The sequence below is a fragment of the Leopardus geoffroyi genome, chromosome B1 (assembly GCF_018350155.1).
Source record: "Leopardus geoffroyi isolate Oge1 chromosome B1, O.geoffroyi_Oge1_pat1.0, whole genome shotgun sequence".
In the NCBI taxonomy this organism is placed as follows: domain Eukaryota; kingdom Metazoa; phylum Chordata; class Mammalia; order Carnivora; family Felidae; genus Leopardus; species Leopardus geoffroyi.
Window position 1 is genome coordinate 144,777,053 of NC_059327.1, and position 20,973 is coordinate 144,798,025.

The 20,973-nt window shown below is 45.8% G+C and overlaps 1 protein-coding gene across 2 annotated transcripts in view; it reads right to left on the minus strand.

Moving 5' to 3' along the window:
- PARM1 (prostate androgen-regulated mucin-like protein 1) overlaps positions 1-20,973 on the minus strand; it is a 112,722-nt gene that overhangs the window by 15,811 nt on the left and 75,938 nt on the right. For both annotated transcript variants that reach the window (XM_045473744.1, XM_045473743.1), the window contains one exon: positions 1,828-1,906. In XM_045473744.1, coding sequence (XP_045329700.1) covers positions 1,828-1,906 — 79 coding nt within the window. The remainder of the gene's footprint in view (positions 1-1,827; positions 1,907-20,973) is intronic.

Consider the following 20,973-nt stretch of genomic DNA (forward strand, 5'->3'; position numbering starts at 1 on the left):
TTGGGCTGGGGTGGCCAGGGGAAATGAGACAGGGCAGCCACGGAGACGTGTGAAGTGTGATGGAGATGATAAATGAAGTCCGTGAGATCCACGGAGGCAAGCAAGCCAGGAGGGAAGCCCCGGATGTGCACCTCTTGAGGAAGCAGCACGGCTGAGGAGAAGAAGAACCTGTGAGGAGTGTACATGTGTGTGCACGGCAGTGCCCGAGTGACTAGGTATTCTTTTTTATTTATTTTTTTTTAATTTTTTATTTAATTTTTTATTTAATAAATTTTTAATAAATATTTAATTAATATTATTATATTTATAATTAATAAATAAATAAATTAATAAATATTTATAAATATTATTATATTTATAATAAATAAATAAATAAATATTTAATTTTATTTATTTATTTTTTAATTTTTAAACATTTGCCTATTATTGAGAGACAGAGAGAGACAGAGCATGAGCATGGGAGGGGCAGAGAGAGGGGGAGACACAGGATCGGAGGCAGGCTCCAGGCTCTGTGCTGACGCGGGGCGCGAACTCACAAACCGCGAGATCGTGACCTGAGCCGAAGTCGGACGCTCAACAGTGCGTCTAGACAGTGATTAACAGCTAGGACAAAAGTAATGAGGCACTTAGATAGTAAAGAACAAGGGCACCAAACTGGAAAGGAAGCCTTCTGGAAGATGTGATGTGAAAGCTTTGCGTGAGAGGCAGCTAGAAGAAAAGCCTTCAGGGAGGGGGACCAGCCAGAGCCAAGGGCCTGGAGAGAAAAAGAGCCTGGCATAGTCTGTAAGAATTGGGCAGCCAGCCAGCGCACCTGTGGCTCTGTGGTTAGGAGGGAGACGTGTGATGAGTGAGAAGAGGTAAGGCAGGCCCCGCGAATGACCTTGAAGGTCAAGCTGAAGGGTTAGAACTTAACTCTCAGTGCAGGGGGAAGCCACTGGGGGCTTTTAAGGGAGGGAGCACCAGGGCCACCATAAAGATGGCTCCAGCTGTTGAGAAGAGAATGGGTTGGAGGTCAGAGAGGGGCTGTTCTCACCATGGCCGCACGTGCCCTTCTGTCCCTTATTCGAGGCACCTCACAGACTGGCATGGCGAATAAGACTGTTGCTTGCCATGAGGCATGTTTTCGCCGTGAGGACCCTCGGTGTAAGTCACGTGGTTTTGAGCCGTTGGGATTTCACAAAGCAGGAGACAACAAAAGTGGGCGCTCATAATCTACTGCAACTTTCTATTTGACTAGGGCAAGTAAAACCTCAGCTACCATCTGTGATCACCTTCATTTCATAAAAGAGGAGATATTTTGAAACCAAAGATAGGACATAATCTCAGAGGGGAAAACCCTATTTTATAGAGAATACACTACACTTTCCGTGTATTTTCAACATTTTTGCTTTAGAACCCGTGAAAACCTCCTTATCGACCGGGTACATAGCCACACATCAGTGTTCTGTACGTCGATATTCAGGAACCACTGAGCTCACACCTCTACCCACTTCACAAGTGAGAAACCTGAGGTCCAGGAGGCAGGTGGCCTTCTCAGGGTAAAGGGGGTAGTTAAGGGCAGAGGGCCAAGGCTTCAGCCTCCTGACTACAGGTTCATTCTTGTCCCGTTACATCATCGTGCCGCGTATTTATTCTGCTTATTTATTCTGCTTTGCCAACATTCGGATACTGTACCATCTATTCCGGTCCAATGTGTAGTGCACCGGCCACTTTCACTTCCCTGCCAGGATTTCCAAGAACTAAGTACGTATCAGGAAACAAGCACTCAGCAATCCAGCTCTAATGGCATCCTTTTCTTCATAAAGAAGAAAGTGTGGTGCGTCTCACCTGATCTTCAGATACGCTGCAACTCCGAACACCAACAATACGACGGCAATGACAGTCACCGTAATGGCGGCGATGCTGCCTGTGGAGGAGGAGAGGCACAGAGAGAGATGAAGGAAGGGCATTCGTTTCAGATCAGTCTGCACAGAAGTCAGAGCTAGCATGAAACCCAGGGTCTTAATTCTGTCACCAAAATGCTTCTCATTCTAGGAGAGATTTGTTAAATGACCAACACTATTAGGACCTTTTGGCTGGTCCAGAGTTCTGGAAACAAGTCAACAGTAACATTTTTTGCTTTAAGGATGACACAACCTGTTGCTGTTGCTATTGGTGTTTGCGGGGATTTTCGGAGACTCTTGTCTCAAATCTCCTGACACCCTGTTTCCTTCTTCTATAGGCTCAGGCTCCTCTTTCTATCCCTTGTGAAATCTTGGGAGGCTTAGGGTGTTTTATTCAAGGGTCACTACAAAGTAATGTGGTTGGTTTTTAAATAAACCAGACCCACACAGCCGGATCAGTAGTGTCTGCTTCAAAAGGATCACCTTGGTAGGAGAAGCGCTCATTTTAACGATGCCATCAGATCATGTTTTAAAACTCCTTCTTGGAAAGTGTGTCGAACTTTCATCCTTGAAAGGTGAATTCGGTTTTGTGGAGAGTAAAGTCAAGTTTGGTGTAAAAATAAGGTCAAGTCTGATAGGTAACACCACTTTCTGTGTATAGAAATAACCAGATGTAATTATAAAGTAACACGAACGTTTCATTGTGTAGTTTGAAATCTGGCTCCAAAGGCAACTACTAATGAGCAGCTAAAAAACCCTTTGAGCACGTAGCCTTATGAGAATAGTCACACTGCTTCCAAGTATTACGACTTTGGAGCACAATGCTCTTTTTGTGTGAGCTTTGGATTGTGATGTGTATACTTCAGTTTTGTTTCACCTGGGAAATGCCAAGAATCAATTGGGCTCTTGTCCCCTAATAATTAAAGTGACTTTTTTTCGATGCTAAAGCTGGTGTTAGGGACCCCATCAGTCCACTGAGAAACTATTTACCACTGCAACCAACGCATGGGGCCCTTCGTCACACTGGAAAGAGCATCAGGGATCGGGAGTCCGAATATGTAGATCCAAGTGTGGCCCCATCGCGGTTAGCTGCGTATGTAGCACGGGTTATTTCGGTAACACCGACTTGGCATGCCCATCACCTGCAGCAACCGAGAGAGAAGAGCTGCTCCACCCCCCACACAACTTGAGGAGGGATTAAATGAGGAGCCATGCGCGCCAAGCCCAAGTCCTATCCAAAGCGTACTGTCCTCCACCGGTGCCCATCTGTCGTGTACTGGACCTCAAAGGTGATGGATCTGCCCCACGCTTTTGGAGATTTACCGTTTGTAGGTTATTTTGCCATTTCTCCTTTTATTCCTTTCCCTCTCTTATGAATGCCTTTTGTATATTGTTCTTATTAGACCTTTCCACCAAAGGAATTAGAGCAGAGCTAAGAAGCAAATCAGTCTACTTACTTATTAACTCTTTATTAACTCCCCAAAAGCTCTGGGTGAAAGAAGGCTACATCAAACATCCACGCGCTGCTGGTTATGTCTCTCAAAGGGAGCCAAGGAGGTCCGCTGCTAACCCTGAGGCTAAGACCAGAGCTTGACGTGTCTACACAGACTGACCACATTCCACCGTTTCAGAGTTGCCACACGTGTGGACGCTCACATGCCTACCTCCTTGCTCCTGGAATCCTTCAGAGCCAGCTTAGTACAATGATCAGGTTAATCCTTTTCCCCTTGTTACTACTGTAAAGATAGAATTGTGGCACGGAATGGTCCAATGTACAGATCGGATCGAGTAGAGAGAGTTCAAGGTCAGATCCCCTTACGGAAAACTTCCACTCCTCCTCTGAAAGGCTGCACTTGGCTTTGCGGCCTCCAAACTGTGCTGAAATTAGAACAATTCAAAGTTCAAGGAAGCCTCTTAACAGCTCTTTTAAAAGAGCTTGTGAAATGAGGATTATGACTGCAAGGTAAGGTGCTGGGGGCCTTTCAAGACTCACAGAGATACAGTGGTTGCAATTAGGAGCAGTTGAAACACTGACCTTTAAATTTAATTTGCCCCTTTCAAAAAAATGGGAAAAGAGACAAAATAGAGTTGATTTCTCTCTGAGACGACTCTTTCTTGCTCCCGCAGAGTTTAATGCAGGAAACTGTAGGTTTGACCTTTTTCAGAGTTTCTTTCCTAACCCTAGGCAGTTGGATCTTCTCCAAATCCGTGATTTACTGGATATATTTATGTATCGCCTCTCTCCAGAGATAAATCAGGCAGTTCCCCAAGTCAAGTGCCGTTCTCAAAAAAATGGCAAGCGATAGAGTGACCCGCTGCCCCTCTAAGTGGCTGCTGGCTGTCTAGCTCTCGAAGCCCCGATCCTCAAATGGGGCTCTCAAGGTCATCCTACCTTGTTCACAAGAGGGCAGCCCCTGCGACCAGAGCTGGGATTAGCAGGTGATTTTCCCCCTGCTGGGCTCTTGAGGGCAGCTGGGCAAAGGGGCCCTTCTGAGGGTTGGTCCTGCTCCACATGAGGTAGAATAGGTCGTACTTCAATATCTGGACCACTTATGAACTATTCCACCACCCGCTGGCTCTCCTCATAGGGTGCCAGCCAAGGGAGCAAGGGTCCTCTGGAAGTCGATCTCTATCAGGCCCCGAGCCTAGGAGGTCTTGTGTGGCAAGCCTGCTCTGCCCCCCACAGCAGCTACCTTCCGAAGCAGCAGCGGGGAACCTCATCCTGGGAAGTTCCGCACCTCGGGGCATCATGGTTCCAGCATAATGGGTTGCTGAGCCAACATTAGCACAACTTTTATGGTAACTGAAAAGGCTTGATTTCCTCCTGGTGAAAACAAATGTCACTTCCCCCAGAGTTCTGTTTAAACCAAACTGGAATTTCCCTTCTCCTCCTACTTACTCTTTTTTCAAGGAGGGGCAGGGAGAGAGAAAAGGAGGAAGGTGTGGCCGGCCAGGGAAGGCTTTGCCCTGTGAGGAAGGTATGGACACTTGTGGGCAGGGTGCTGTGAGTGGGGGATGGGGAGGAGGCTGGCATTTCACTTCCTCCTTACTGGGGTTTGCCAGTTACCGACTGGGTGTGACTCATGCTGAAAAGCCCTGGAGCCAGAAGGAATTAGAGAGAATTGGAGGAAACTTATCTGTATATTTTACAAGCTGAGACGCAAGAATATTCCACTGTGCTAGTACATTCCACTATGCCAACATGTTCGGCCTGACCGTAGGGCTGCTGAAGATCCACGCAAAGCCTCCTTGAAAACTGGGCCTCTCTGGAGGCTGGGATTTCTCAGGGTGCCATTTTGCCACTTTCACAACAACTCAGAACAAAAATAAACAAGCTAAAGGACAACCATAGTTGTCTCTGCACTCAGGTACTTTGGGCCAGTACGTGCCCAGAGCCTTACGGCCATTAGGTCACTTAAGTCTCTTTAGGAGATGAGTGGAATTATCCCCACTTTATGGATGAGAAAGTTAGGGCTCAGGGAAATGAAGAGCCTGGTTCAGATCTTACAGTCTGGTAAATGGTTACGCTAACATCTGAACCCGGACTATTTCATCGCACGCTTTGTATTTGTAATCACTAATATACGCGTTACGTCCACTGGCCCTTCTCTTAGCTTGGCCAGCTCCTTCTCTTTCCTCATGACCTAGCTAAATATCAACCCTTCCGAGCGGCTTTCTTGACACCCCCACACGAACTACCATGTTACTGTGGGTTCTCAACTCTTCGTGTCCGCTTCTTTCAAATGCTGTGTGTTGCGTTTATAAGCTTCCCCAGGCAGGTTCTAACCATATTCATCTCTTCCTCTTCTTCCTGCCCTCTCAACCCCAGATTCAGTCTCTAGCCCATAGTGGGTACTTGACTCATTTATTTAATGCTGAATGACGAAATGTAATGGCAAAAAAAGAGAGAGAGAGAACTGGCAGTTTTGGAGCCCCATCACTGTGCTGAGAAAGTTACCAAGCAGCAGGTTTTCCGTCTACCCATCTTGGAATCCCCTGCCCCAGGTCTTACCTGATTATCTACACGAATGACTCTATAGCCATGGTCCAACCCCTGCATCATGAGCTTGTGAGTGCCCACGGAGGACGGAGCTGGAGGAGTTATTTGGGGAACAGCCATCCAAATAGAGTCAGATGACATCCTTGTAGTAGGCAGAGCAAACTCCCAGAAGGCTATGCTCCTGGTCAGACCTGGCACTCCAGAAGGCAGGCTGTTCCGGAGGTCATCACTTGCCCTGCTTTGAGACTTTTCTGTGCCCTGTGCTGTTCTGGAATAAACTATGGCATCATTTTAAGGGGTCTTTCTCCTCACACCTGATACTCACGCAACAGGCATGTCCCTTTCTTGATCACACTCCTACTGGTCCTTCACGGACATAGAAGTCTTCATACTCCGAAGGGACTCCGCTCCTATCCCAACTAACCCCTCGCCCCACTTGACCTAAAGAGGCCCGCCTGTCTTAAATGTTCCTCTGGGGACTTCTTGTTGAAGGATTTTCTCTTTTCCCCACTTTAAACATGGAAGAAATGTTTCATATGAAATATTCAGCAGGATACTTGTCAATCTTATGAAGGATGGGAATATTAGGATGTGGCAGGGCAAACACGAACAACCTCTCGAAGAGCTTTCCCAGGCTCTTTAAAGGAGCTGCCATCGCTCTGAGAGCGCAGGAGGTGACAACGGGCAGCTCCTGGGTGACCAAGGTGAGCTGTCCGCAGGCGACTCCTGAACAATGTTTTCCTTGGAAATGCAACAACCGGCTTATTTAGAATGCACTCGTAAGTATTCTGACCAACTTCCTGGGTATGTGTGTGCACGTCTGATCTATTTTGAGAAGTCTGTAACAGACCTTTGGCTGTTTTTCAATATTCTTGCTCTTTTCTTTCCTTTTCCTGGTCCAGAGGGTCGGTAAGACATGGAGAAGAGGAGCAGGTGACCACTTCAGAGTGTGGCGGCCTCTCCAGTCAGGGTCACCAGAGGAAAGGAACATCTTTTCTCAAAGGAATTCTTCCTCTATAAACGCAGGTGTCTGCGCATGTGCTGGAGGAGGGGCGTGGGTAGAGAGTGGGGGAGAGGCTGCAGTGCAAGACCTCCGTGTGTGCCCGATTATACTAGGAAAAGTTCCTCCAGCAATAGTCTCCTATCACACCTCTATCCTCCCAACAACAGCGATAACAGTAATAACGCTAAAAATGATCGCGACTGACACTTTCTTGTTATTGGCTCTGGGCCGGGCACTGTTCTATGAGCTTCACTTACTCGAATTCATGTCATTCTCGTGAGAACTTCGTAAGGCAGCTGCTCTCATTATTTTCTTCTTACAGTTGGGGAAACCAAGGCACAGAGAAACTAAGGGCGGGGAGGCACAGAGTTGATCATTAGAATTGCTGGGACCCCAGCACAGGTTGCGGAGTCCATGTTGCTTGGGGCTGGGCTCTCCTGACACCCCGGGCTGCAGCAGTTAAGTGTGAGTTCACCTGGGGGTTAACTGGTGGCCCTGGCACCTCCTCTGCCCGCTGTCGCTGTCCAGGAACCAGGTCCTAACTCACGGCTGTGTGGCGTTTTGCGTCCTCCTATAGGTACTGGTGAAGTTGGTCAAAGCTCTGCAATTCCGAATACTTGTAGGCAGGACTAGTTAGAAGCAGACAATAGTCACAGAACAGCGACCTAATAAGGCCATGTGCTTGGTTTCCAGCATGTGTTGGGGTCCAGAAGAATCGCCGAGATCACTGCCCAGTGCTATTCACCGCAGCATACCGAGTCACCAGGGGTAGCTGGCAACTGCAATTCACGCTGGTGTGTGTGTGTGTGTGTGTGTGTGTGTGTGTGTGTGGGCGCGCCTGTGTGTGTAGGATGTGCTATGGGGGAGAGAAGGGAAAAAGAAAATCTCAGTTTTTGGATACTCTCACCCCAGTGGGTCCTAATTTTACCATTACTGAAGGTCACTTGGACTTCGGACCTTGAATTCTGCTTGGATTTCACTTCTGTTTTTTTCCCCCGTTCACTCTGTCCCACAACAGGGGAAGCTAAGCTTATCTCACTCTGATCCCAAATCAATCCCGTGAGTTTCTCCTGAATGAGCTGCATGGGCTCCTCTGAGCTAAGGCAGTTGCCGGGTGTGGAGAAGCAACAGGCAGGGCTGTGAGGTTTCACTTCCCAGTTGCAGAGACATGTGTCAGGCTCGGGAACCACACTGGGAAGCATAGGATTGGATGGATAGGCAGGTAGGTAGTTATGCGGGGAGGTGTATGGTACCGAACTCTATTTCTGTCTCTAACTTGGGGATGTCTATAAAAGTTGGAACCTTGGGGAGACATGGGAATGAGACTGTTCTTTGAAGGATGGACAGGACTCAAATAGACAGCGATGAAGGTTTGAGTCTGGGGCCAGGTAGAGGGAGAATAGACACCTAACATTTCTAGGCTGGACATTTAGCACTGAGTCTGGAGACAGAAGCACCTCAACTGGTGTCCTTAAGTAAAAAATGGCACATTTCTTGTCCTCTCCATTTCATAGGAATATTGAGATGGGGGTGCTTTGTAAATCAGCACAAATGAAGGGGACTGTTGCGATCTTTGCAGAGCCCAGCCCCTTGACTTTAGGGTTCAGGAGTCCTAAGTACTGACGGGTTCACTGAGTAACTTACCCAAGGTCACCCAATTTACAGTGGTGACAAAACCAAAGTCACACTCTACATAAAAGGATGTAACGGAAATTAATAGGGATCATGAAATGGTTAGTATTTGGGACCAAATCATGGAGTATTCTCAAAGTCAGACATGGTGTTTGGGGACACCATGACAGTATGGGGAATGGGGACCATGGAAGCGTTTTGGGCAGAGGGATGATTTGCAATAACCTTCTCAAAAGTCCAGTCTTCTCTTAGAACTCATCCCCAATGACGTCTGTTCATCTTGAGCCCTCTTTTTCTAGATATTTGCCCTTTTACTTAGCATGGCACCATTTTTTAAAGTTTATTTATTTATTTTGAGAGAAAGAGAGAGCACAAGTGGGGGAGGAACAGAGAGAGAGGGAGAGAGAGAGAATCCCAAGCAAGCTCCACACTGTCAGTGCAGAGCCCAACGCGGGGCTCGAACCCACAAACCGTGAGATCATGACCTGAATCAAAATCAAGAGTTGGACGCTTCACCGACTGAGCCACCCAAGTGCCCCCAGCATGGCACCATTTAATAAACTTATTCTAGTATATAGCTAATACTGACACGTGTGGTTATGGGTAGTTATGCACACACACACAAGATAAAGACGAGGTATGGTATTATACTAATGGTTTTATGTGAGCACGTTCTTTCTGCTCTCTCTAGACTGAAAATCCCTTAAAGCCAGAGATACCAAATACATTTCTTTATTTGTCTAGGCCCAAAGTAAGAAATTCATAAAATATACAATTGCTTCTGAAAGCGTAGCTGTTTTTAAAATTGGACTTTATTAGCAGCTATGATGCAAATATGGAGCTCCCTTATAAGGCATACAGCTTGCACGTGAATATGCTACAGAAATGGTTTTAATTAGCAAAACCTAAATTTGCCTCCGTAAGTTAGTCCTGCTCCCCCATGCCCCATGCCCCCAAACCTTTAAGTCATTAAATTATTGCTTACTCATTTCTTCAGAATGGCGGGGGGTAAACTTTATCAAATTTAGTCAAATATGACCGCAACTGGCATCTTTTATTTCACATTTCTACTCTTATTTAAATGCTGGTTAATGAGCAGAATTGCTTAATGGGCAGATGTGGGATTCAAATTTCGGGGCAGGATCCCGAATACCTATCTTTTTCTTCTTCTGGTAATCAGAAGACCTGCTTTGGGGCCTGGTTTCACTTTCATCTAAATATTTTACCTACTTGGGTAGCATATAAAGATGTATACTGGAAATACTAATCTCTTCCAAGATGTATATTGGAAATGTCAGTATCAGGCAAATGCTTATTTCCTCTGCCTCAGTTCCCTTTCATGTGAGCACATCAGCTGTACTTCAAGGATGCAGGGAGCACAGGTTTGCAATGAATACAAGTGGGCACGGTCCCTGGTTATCATGGTTTTAAGGTTTTGTCATTTCGGGGCACCAGGGTGGCTCCGTTGGTGAAGTGTCTGACTCTTGATTTTGTCTCAGGTCATGATCTCACGGTTCGTGAGTTCAAGCCCTGCACTGGGCTCCGTGCTGACTGGGCAGAGCCTGCTTGGGATTCTCTCTCTCCCTCTCTCTCTGTCCCTCCCCTGCTTGTGCTCTCTAAACAAACAAGCAAACAAACAACATGTAAAAATTCTCCATTTCACTTAACATTGACAGTCTTTCCCAACGCAAATGAAGCCTCTTTCCCACCAGGAATTTCTTCGGGCTATGCGTTCAGGTCCCCTGATCCCAACTCTCCTTCGACACTTGTAACGTGAACTAGCTTGGGTTTCTACGAACAGCAAACAGTGCTCCCCAGCCCCTTTGCCCATGGCCAGTTTTGCAGCCTCCAGTCAATGTCAGGGGGCATTCTTCTCACTCGGCACTCCCTAGACTAAAGGAGCCCTGGGGAATGAGAACGCCCTCCTGAAACGTGGGTGAGCCCTCCGTCTGAACTCTATTACAGAGTCTCCTCCAGGACTGCTCTGAGTTCAGTCTTGGTGCAGCAACCGCTCTCAGGGGACATCTGTAGTATTATGCTAAGAACAGTAATAACAACAGAAAGGAAAGCAAAGTCATAGCTGCCATCATTTACCGTGGCTACCCTGTGCCAGGCCCTGAGCTGGGCACAGCGGGGGAGTATCTCCACTTTGGTGGTTAGGAACTGGAGGCTCCAAAAGAAGTTACCAAAAACCTGCTCCACCAGTTAGTGGGAAGGAACGGGATTCAAGCTTTAAAGCTGCATCCCCCAAACCTATGCTCTTCTAGTTTCTGTCATCAGAAGACCCGGCATACAGACCTGCCTTATAGATGCACCCGCGAGCTGAGTAACCGTGGGCAAGCCACTTTACCCCTCCCTGTCTGTGTTCATGACCTCATTTGTGTCTCTGTCTCTACTTGTAAACCGAAGATTCTTTCAATCATTCACACAGCTGCTGTTTATTGTTTACGATGTGTCAAACTTTGATGAAACACACCCTGCCTCTCAGCACCTCTCTACAAATTAAATCGTTCATTTCAAATGCTTTGTCCATCACGAAGTGCAACACAAAGGTCTCACGGGCTCTAGGCACCTTCTACCCATAAAACTCTAAAGCCAGTAAGGAACTTTGGTTCCATAGGAGATGTGAGTCAACCTGGGTATTTTAGAAATGACCGCAGATCTCAAATTCAGGGTTTGCTTCCAGTGAGGTCATGACCAAAGGAACAATGCAATTTTACCATTCAACGGAAATTCTAAGAAGGTTCACTGAATCTAACCTCTTCATTTTACAGAATGGAAGGTGATAGAAATTAAGGGATTTGGTGGAGATCAGACTCCATCAGTTGCAGAGCTGGGACGAGATACCTTTTGATTTCTGGTTTGCATTCTTTTAAATTCTCTAATTCTGGGACTCATCCCAAGTGAAGCCTTAAAGGACTGATAGCTGAGACAACAGATAGGGATAAGATCCTGGCCTCTACTTCACAGCCATGTTTCCAAAAATCAAACATCTCCATACCGCTCTCATGATTTTTGTCCTGTCCACATCATCTACGCTATAATTTTCTGAACAGACGTCTTTAAGTCATTATTTTTCTTTAGATACTTACTATACAGATAGCTTCACCCTAAACAGTAATAGCTATGGAGTCATGAATTCAACATGCTGTTTTATTCTTTTCTCAAATCACATGAAGACAAAAACCAGTCTTTATTAGGACAAAAAGGGTTCGCCACCTTGCATGCTATCCACCCAGAGTAGGGACCACATTCTGGGAACATAGCTCCCAGGAACATCAGTTTCTCAAAGGGGTTGGGAGAGGAGATGCTGGGCTGGCGGGGGGGGGGGGGTGAGGCACCGGCCCTCAGGGCCCCGAAAGAGGCCAAGAAAACCAGAGGGCAGACAGCAGGGGCCAGCAGCGTCTGCCCTGTCAACTCCTGTCCCTGCCCCTGGGAATGCAGCAGCTTTATGAATACTGCTTCTTGGTGAAGGCCCAAGTTGGTGGAAATGTGACGTAGGAGTGACAACTGTCTCACCCTGCCTCACCCACTCCCAGGAGCAGTGCAGACACGAGGGAGGACTTCACTTCTGGGTCCATCAAGCTAAGCCCTATGTCTGCCCCTTCACATGCGCTATGCCAGTTTCTGCCCTTCTCAGCTCTCTCCTGTAGGACAAATTTGCAGTGCCTGCTTAATTTGTTTTATAGCCTAGCATAATTAGTTTTAAATTACTTTACACAAGGTATATAATTCAGCCTAGACTGAATTATAACTTCTTTACAAAAATGTTTTTGAATGTTTATTTATTTTTGAGGAGTGGGGGGAGAGGCAGAGAGAGAGGGAGACACAGAATCCGAAGCAGGCTCTAGGCTCTGAGCTGTCAGCACAGAGCCCGATGAGGGGCTTGAACTCATAAACTGTGAGATCCGAGTTGGACGCTTAACCCAGGCACCCCTGGACTGAGTTATAACTTCTAATGAGCTAAGAGAACTACAACTTGCCATGGGGTGGGGAGGGGGGGATTTCAGCTCAGGTTCCTGGGGCAGAGGGAAGGCGGGCAGGGTCGGAGAACAGAGAATCCCCTCTATGGTTTGCCCCGGATGAAGGAGAATTCTCTTTCCTCTTCTGAAAATTCTGATCTCTAAGTGTGAGCGGGTCAGCTGTGTCATGTCAGGTCACCTAATTCCTTGACTGAGGGACAGATATTTCTATTTAGGAGTCAAGTCAGAGAGAGGAAAAGAAATCCCTAAATCACTCTGCTACCCGAGTATCCTTAATGCAATTCGCGTTGAAATTATGGAAAAGAATTCCCTGGGGTTCTTTCAGGTGGGAACAACTAACTCCATGGCAGTGGGGAGGAGGAGGAGTGTGGGGGCTGAGAAGTCAGCCTTTTGTGGCCCCTGACTTTCAACAGTAAGGGACCAGGTCGAGAATCTCAACTCGGAAGTCATCCCTTTGTGAATTCCACAGAGGGGGTGAATAATGGATGGCACTGCTTGCTTAAAAGCTGTCACTGATCTCCATGGACTCCATGGACGGGGAGGTTTTTGTTATTGTTCCTTCAGTATTTCAATGAGGCCAATGAGGCATGATCATGGATAAATCAATTCTGGGTAAAATAAACCAGAAAAGTTGGCCTGGGCTCTTTTTGAGACTCGCCCAGTCTGCAAGGCAAGGCTCAGGGTCCTTTGGGGTCCACCAACCTTAGCAAGTGAGACCTTCCACACTGGTGTTCCCTTGAGGACATAAGCAAGAAGGAAGGGAGGAACCTCTCAGAGCCCGAGATAGAGACCTAACCCTATTTGCCAAGCGGTGTGCAAATGTATGACTTTTATCATAGAATATGGGTGGAGAGCAGAGAGTTACAGTTTCAGGACACCTGTTCCAATACGTACCTTGGCCAATGGCAGCGACACTAGTGTAATTAATGCAGCCCAAGGACTCAGGATCTCTGCAGAACCATTAATTAATTTAGCCTTGCCTCCATGTATTTAGTCACCTAGGCCAGGTAGAAATCTGCTTTTGGATATTATTATTTTACCAAATTTTAATTTTTCCCAGACTCAGGCCCCCAAGGTTTTAGCGTTAAAAACTCTGGAAAGAAAATAATTTCCGGGGCGCCTGGGTGCCTCAGTTGGTTAAGTGTCTGACTTTGGCTCAGGTCATGATCTCACGGTTCCTGAGTTCAAGCCCTGCAGCAGGTTCTGTGCTGACAGCTCAGAGCCTGGAGCCTGCTTCAAATTCTGTGTCTCCTCCTCTCTCTGCCCCTCCCCTGCTTGTGCTCTGTCTCTCTCTCTCAAAAATATATAAACATTAAAAAAATAAAGGAAAATAATTTCTAAACTTTGATGCCAGTAAAGAGGAGTGAAACCCTAGCTCCTAACTGGCCACACTCAGGGGCCAGTGGGTCCTTGGCAAAATCCTAGCTCGGCTTTTGTATCCCCGTCTCCCCGCAAGATTTCTTTTCTCCCCGCTAGAAATCTCCAGTTGTTGGAGATTTCTCTACCCTTTCCCTCTGCGTTTCCCAAGTTCCACAAAAGAGTTACTATTTCAAATGTGAACCTAGTTATTTCTCCTTTACACGCTTTTTTGATTATCCTTTTCTGTACTGTGTTATAGATGGGTACTTAAGTGGATCCTTATTACCTAATACTTACAGTAATAATCCTTTTGGGAGTCTTAAAGTGTTTTACAAACATTCCATTTTTTTCAAGTTGAGAAAATCAAAGTCTAGAAGAGGCAGACTCTTGTTGGTATCCACACAGAGAGCTGGAAACCCACTGTAACAATAATAATAGCTAACATTTACTTAGTGTGAACTGTGCAAAAGACACTTTATATATACTTGTCTCAGTTAATGCTAGTAAGCACCCTATAAGGCAAGTACTGCAATTCTGTTGTCCTTGTTTCATAGATGAGGAAAACGTGATACTCAACGACAAACAAACTTGTGCACGTCTCCTCTCCACCGAGTGGCGTCGGTGGAATCTGAACCAGGCAGTCTCTTGCCAAAGTTTGTAATTCTTACCCCTCTTGGAGCCTGTCTTTAAAGTGACCCCACAATTTCTCCAAACAGAAATACGGTGAAGTGTTTTTGATGGCCCACCTCCATGGACTCACTGAGATTTTATGATTTTAACCTAAATTCACCTTCAGTTTTGAGACTGTGGTTCCCCCCCCACCCGAAGGTTGGGAGTCTGATGATAAAGGGAAGGTACCGTGACATAAGATGCCGGTTCTTACTGGCCAATATTTTCCTTTCGTAAGACCAGAGAAACAAGGCATGCTGAGGGCAATATCAATTAAGCATCCAGTATGTGTTCTAGAACACGCTGGGGTGGGATTTTTACATTCTTATCTGATAAAGATGATGGGTTGGTGCTGATCCGTTTTCACTTTCCTGTTATTATTTTATGAAGAAAAAGACATGATCTTTGCAGTGCAAAGATTACGGTAAAGGGTCTGGATATAGAACTGGTTCTATTCCAACCAGTTTCCCCAGTGAGACAGTAAGCCACAGATTCATTAATGATATCAGCTGTGCTTATAAGCTAAATCCCACTCTCTCAGTGAAGCATTTCCAGAATCACTTTAGTCATATACGACTGGTGAAATTATTTGAAACAGAAAGTAAGAAAGTGTTCCATGGAGACAGAAACTCTCCAAATGTAATGAAAGGTGATGCTAAGACAATTAAAATATGGGATGGAGTTGCACCCCTACCGGGTAACAACATAAATGGTAACTAACTGGTTTCATTACCTTGACATATATTTTTTAAAGGATATTTTGGAAATATCTCAAAACCAGATTAAGGTTTAGGTAGTAAAAGTAAACCAAAGGATAAATAAAAGTCATAGAGACAAGAATGCAGAATAATTTTTACCTAAAATGAAATCTGATCTTTGGAGTTCCTTTGGGCAATTTACTTGGAGTTAACAAACTTTGAGGTTTTGCCTAAGCTTCAAAAATTGGGCACAAAATAAAAAAAAGAAATGTGAGTGAGGGCTTTACAGCAATCCATAATCTCATCAGCTCTGAAGTCCATCGGAACCAAAGGCAGGAGGCAGTCAGCAGGTTAGGAAGGAGGTGTGGTGGGAAGGGGCAGTGGGAACCCACAGTGGCAGCACAGAGCCCTTTAGGTCGTCTATAATGATGGCAATGTATTACAGGGGTATCTGTGTGCATGGGAGTTATGAACTAAATGTTTATGCCCAACCCCCAACTCATATGTTGAAATCCTACCCCCGGTATGATAGTATCTGGAGGTGGGGCCTTTGGGAAGTGACTAGGTCATGAGGTGGAGCCCTCGTGAACGGGATTAGTGCCCTTATAAAAGAGTCCCCAGAGAGCTCCTATGCCCCTTCTGCCACGTGAGGACACAGTGAGAAGATAGCCATGTGTGACCCAAGAAGTAGGAGGTCTCATCAGACACTGAATCTGCAGGTGATTTGATCCTGGATATCCCAGCCTCCAGAACTGTGAGAAATAAATTGTTTAAGCCACCCAGCCTGTGGTATTTTTGTCCTACTAGCTTGAACTGATTAAGACAGTACGTGAAAGTGTTTTTCTTCATCCTCAATCCAAAGGGCAGGGTTTACGAGGCTAAGAAAATACGTGGATTTATTATCTGAAGTTTGATATTTAGTCATTAAACTATACACTGTCGGGTGCTCGGAATTTCTTTGTGAGCCCAAACAGACAAGGCCCCACCCATAGTTACCTGGAAATGCAGGGTAAACGATGAACAAAGAGCCGCAAGCATAAATGTGAAGAAGAGATACAACTGAACTGTGACAGTGTAACTGGAAGACTAGAGCTAGACTGGGGGGCCCAAGAGAGACTTCCTGAACAGGTGATCTGAGCCGCTGAGACCCCAAGAATGAGTTAGAATTAATTGGTGAAGGGATGTGTTTTGGGTTCCCAGGAGAAGGTGTGTCAAGAGGGAGATGAGCACGTTCATGAAACGGACAGACGTCAGCGTGGAAGGGGCAGAGAGCAAGGAGTAGGGGGTGGGATGAGGCACGGATGGCAGGGCTCTGTGGCCTTATGGATTCCATCCTAAGGGCAGTGGGATGTCCCAGAGGGGCTGGGATGCAGGGAGGAGCGAGGGGTGTGTGACCTGATCAGATCTGTGTGTGATCCTCACTCTGGCTGCTCTTTGGTGAATGGGCAGGATGGGGAGATGGGTGCAGGGGAGCACAAAGAGGGGCCGTGGCGGTGGAATTATGGGAGCTCGGACATGAGAGCAAGAATGAAGTGAAGCGGATGCATTTGGCAGCTACGAAGATTTCGAAATCAACAGTGTTCGGTACTGAGAGGACACAGGGAGCGAAGAAGAACAACCTGAAAAGATGGTGGCACCTGTTATTGAAAGAGGCCAGGCTTGGGCATGCACAAGGATAGGATGTCTGTACCACTGAGCCTAAGACGGATATAATACACTTCAGGATTATCACTTCCTGACACATTCTGGGCATTCCAAAAGGATGTGATCGGCACATTTGACATTCTTTTAGATGATCTTCTCACTATGTGTTCTTATTAAATCACCATTTTCTCCCTTTAACATATTTTTAATCATCTAAATATGATGGTAATTAACTTACTACAACACACATTTTTTTATTCGTAAAATTTTTCCATGTGTCCTTTAAAAAATATTCTTCCATAATTTGCCTATTTTTGAATGATATGGAAAATTTTAACACTTCAGTGTGACTGTCAACTATTCAAGATTACATAGACCTTGCAAAATAGTTATATTTTGGTTAAATAAGTAAGTAAGTAAGTAAATAAATAAATATATTCTTCCATCTTTTTAAGGACTTAATTCTTTCTCAAATCTATACTCATCGTTACGAGTTAATCATGGAGTAAGGAGCTGTCGTGTAGAGCTAAAAGTCCCCTGCAGGTATGGAGGTAGAGATGTCTAGATGCCCATGCCTGCCGAGTGCCCTTTATTTAAGGGTATTTATTAGCACAGTTTGTACTGAATAAAGATGGGGGTTCAGACAAGCAATTTAAAGTTCAAAGGCCTGCGGCACCTGGGTGGCTCAGTCGGTTAAGCGCCTGACTCTTGATTTAGGCTCAGGTCATGATCTCGTGGTTCATGAGCTCTAGCCCCGTGGCAGGCTCTGTGCTGACGGCGTGGAGCTTGCTTGGGATTCTTTGTCTCCCTCTCCCTCTCTGCCCTTCTCCTGCTCACTCTCTCTCTCTCTCAAAATAAATAAATGAACATTAAAAAAAAATAAAGTTCAAAGGCCTTCATCGATTTTCACAATATGTCCTCTTTGTAACGGGAAGTATAAGATAGCATAAAGAAGGCCAGTGGACGCTTGGATTTTATAGACAAAAGAGAATATCCCCTTTGCATCAAGCAAAGTGACTGTAATTTTAAAGTTTTCATTTGCATAAATTGAAGACATTTTGAATATAACCTGGAGCGTGATGTCAGTTAATCTCTCAAGCATTTGCTGAGCACCAAATCGTGCACGACACCGTTCAATTTAGTTTATGGGTCAAAACATATCATAGTCATGGTTTCCGCCCTTTCAGAGTTCTGATTTAGTAACACAAGAGGATCCAAATTTAACATATCGTGCATCTCTTTCTTTCTTAAAAACAAAACAGAAACAAACATCAGAACTCATTTGCCCTGCAGAGCCGCTTTGGGATGGCCGCGACTACCACCTGCCTCTCCTTCCATCAGGCAGCCCCACCACCCCTTGGACTCGGCTGGCCGCACTCCATCCACGGGGCTTATTTCCACAGTGGTGCTGGAGGCCATCAGTCCTCCCCTGACTTTTCACTTCTGTGATTTCAGGTAGGATGGGTCTAGTGGAATAAACTCTTGACTCAGGGCCAGTTAGGAGAACTGAATGGCAATCCTGGTCTGGGTGCTCAAGTGAAAACTTGAGTAAGTTACTGAATCTCTTTGGTTGAACAGATACCATCGAGATCACATCACTGGAATGTTCTGAACATCACAAAAGGGGCTTACCTGTGTCAACTGCTAGCCTGACTCTTAGATACGTATATTCTCAGTCAGCTTCATATGAATATGGATCTCATTCTTCTGCATCGGACAATTGTAATACACAATTTCATGGCATGGTAAGCCAAAAGGACCTGAAAGATTGTCTCTCTTATATTTAGTTTATAGCTAAGAACCCTTAAAGTCAAAGTAGTTAAGTGACATAGCTTATCAGTGGCAACAGCAAACTGGAAACCAGGTAGAAACTGGTCTTTGTGTTTCTAGCACTGAACTTCCTGCAACTTAACCATACATGTTCCTGACAACTGAATATTCTTAAAATATAATTCTCAGCATTTTCTTCTCCTGATCAAAAGCTCTTGATGACTCTTAATCGTCTGGCAAGTAAAGTAAACCACCTTATCCTGCTACTCAGGGTCCTCTAACACTTGTTCTGAAATCTTGTTTCGTGCTTCTGCGAGTTTCCTCTCCATGCAGTCTGGGATCCACTAAACTAGGTTACTTGCCATGTTGTGTTCATGCTACATTGTAAGCTCCATGAGAACGGTGATGTCTCATTCATGGCCAAATCCCCAGTACCTAGTCAGATGCCTGACTCATAGTTAAAGCTCAATGAAAGTTTGTTGAAAATGGTGGACATTCTTCATTACAATAAATGTAACAGCAACAGAAATAATAACAACAGTAAAATGGCAATAATAATAATGATAAATCATAGTAAAATAATAATCATAGATATTGACTGGGCCATTGGCCAACAGTCACTAAGCTATAAATTTCTTTTTTTTAAGTTTATTTCATTTATTTTGGGGGGGGGCAGGGCACAGAAAGAGGGAGAGAATCCCAAGCAGGCTCTGCATCATCAGCACGGAGCTGGGATGGGGGTTGATCCCACAAACCGTGAGATTGTGACCCGAGCTGAAATCAAGAGTTTGATGCCGAACTGACCGAGTCACCCAGGCGCCCCTAAGCTGTAAATTTCTTAATTAAACCTTATAATAATCCAGTCATGGGGATACTGTTCTTATCCTACTGATGACATGACCAACGCTCAGGGAGATGAAACAACTTCTCTGGTGTTGGTTGACTGACTCATTCATTCACATGTTCAACAAATGTTACTGAGGGGCTACCCTGTGTCAGGCTCTGTTCTAGGGATTGGGGATGCAGCCTACATATTCCTCTTCGTGAACAAGCTCTTTGCTTTCAGGGAGCTGACACTCTAATGGCAGAAAACACACACCCACTCACTAAATAAATGAGATAGAAAGTGGTAAGAGATCGTGATGGGATGACGGTTTCATACAGGGCTAAGGGTAAAGGCTCACTGAGGGGATGACAGCCGAGGTCTTGAGTGATGGAAAGGAGTGAGCCGTGAAAGACCTAGAGGTTTTTAAAATATCTCAGGCAAAGGGAACAGCAAGTACAAAGGACCTGAGGTAAGAGTGTCTCTGGTATCTTCCAGAAAACGGTAAGGCTGCCGGTGTGTCTGCAGGTGAAGGTGGAAGAAGAGAGCAGAAAGACCGCACAGATTAGATCACGTGAACACTGCAGGCGCCTCACAAACTTGGCTTTGGCTCTGATTCAGAAGGTAAGCAACCGGAGAGTCAGAGCCGGGGAGTGACAGGTTCTATCCTGGGTTCTAAAAGGATCTCTCTGACAAGGATGTAGCTAGTGGGGATCAATTACAGGAATATTAAAATCGTGTCTGTAACTGAAGGCAGAGGAGCCTGGGTTCTGATGGGCTGCATGAGGAGTCTCTGAGGAAAGGAGTCCAGGATTAGCCCAAGGTTTCTGGAAGGTGAGGGAGGAGCAGGTCAGGGGCTGAGGATTTCAGGACCTTAGCACATACACATTCAGTGCAAGACGCCTACGAGCCACGCACGTGGAAATACGAGTTAGCTGACAGCTGGATGTACACGTCTTTAGTTCACTGAAATGAAACAGGGATAGAACTTTCTGTCTCCAAGTTATCAGCATGTGGATGGCATGGTGAGTCCTGTGGTGGGATGAGATCATCTCAGGAATGAGTGTGGAGAGGTCAGCAGAGAGGAGGGCAGGACTGGCCCTGGGGTTGCTCTGGTGTGGGAGGGGGTGAGAGGCAGGGACTTTGGAGGAGTGGTCAGCGAGGCAGGTGAAGGAATGAGAGATGTGTCCTCGACGTCAGATGGAGACTGTGCTTTAAAGACCAGGGCAGTAACCATCCCTGTCAAATGCTGTGGAAAGGTCAGGTCAAGCCAGGCCTCAACCCCTAGACTCGGTAGACGTGGAGGGCATTGGAAAACTCACCAAGAGCAATTCTGGGGCTTGCAGCTGCTGGGTAGATCCTGAACTACTTTGCCACTGCTTCCCTACTTTGCACGCAGGTGCTTGGATCTCCCTTGCCCTGTCTCTCTTTAGGTCCAAATTCCCTTCCTCTCCTAGGACCCCGCTCCTGTGCCCCCTCCATCACAGAACCTTCCCTGATCCCCTAGTC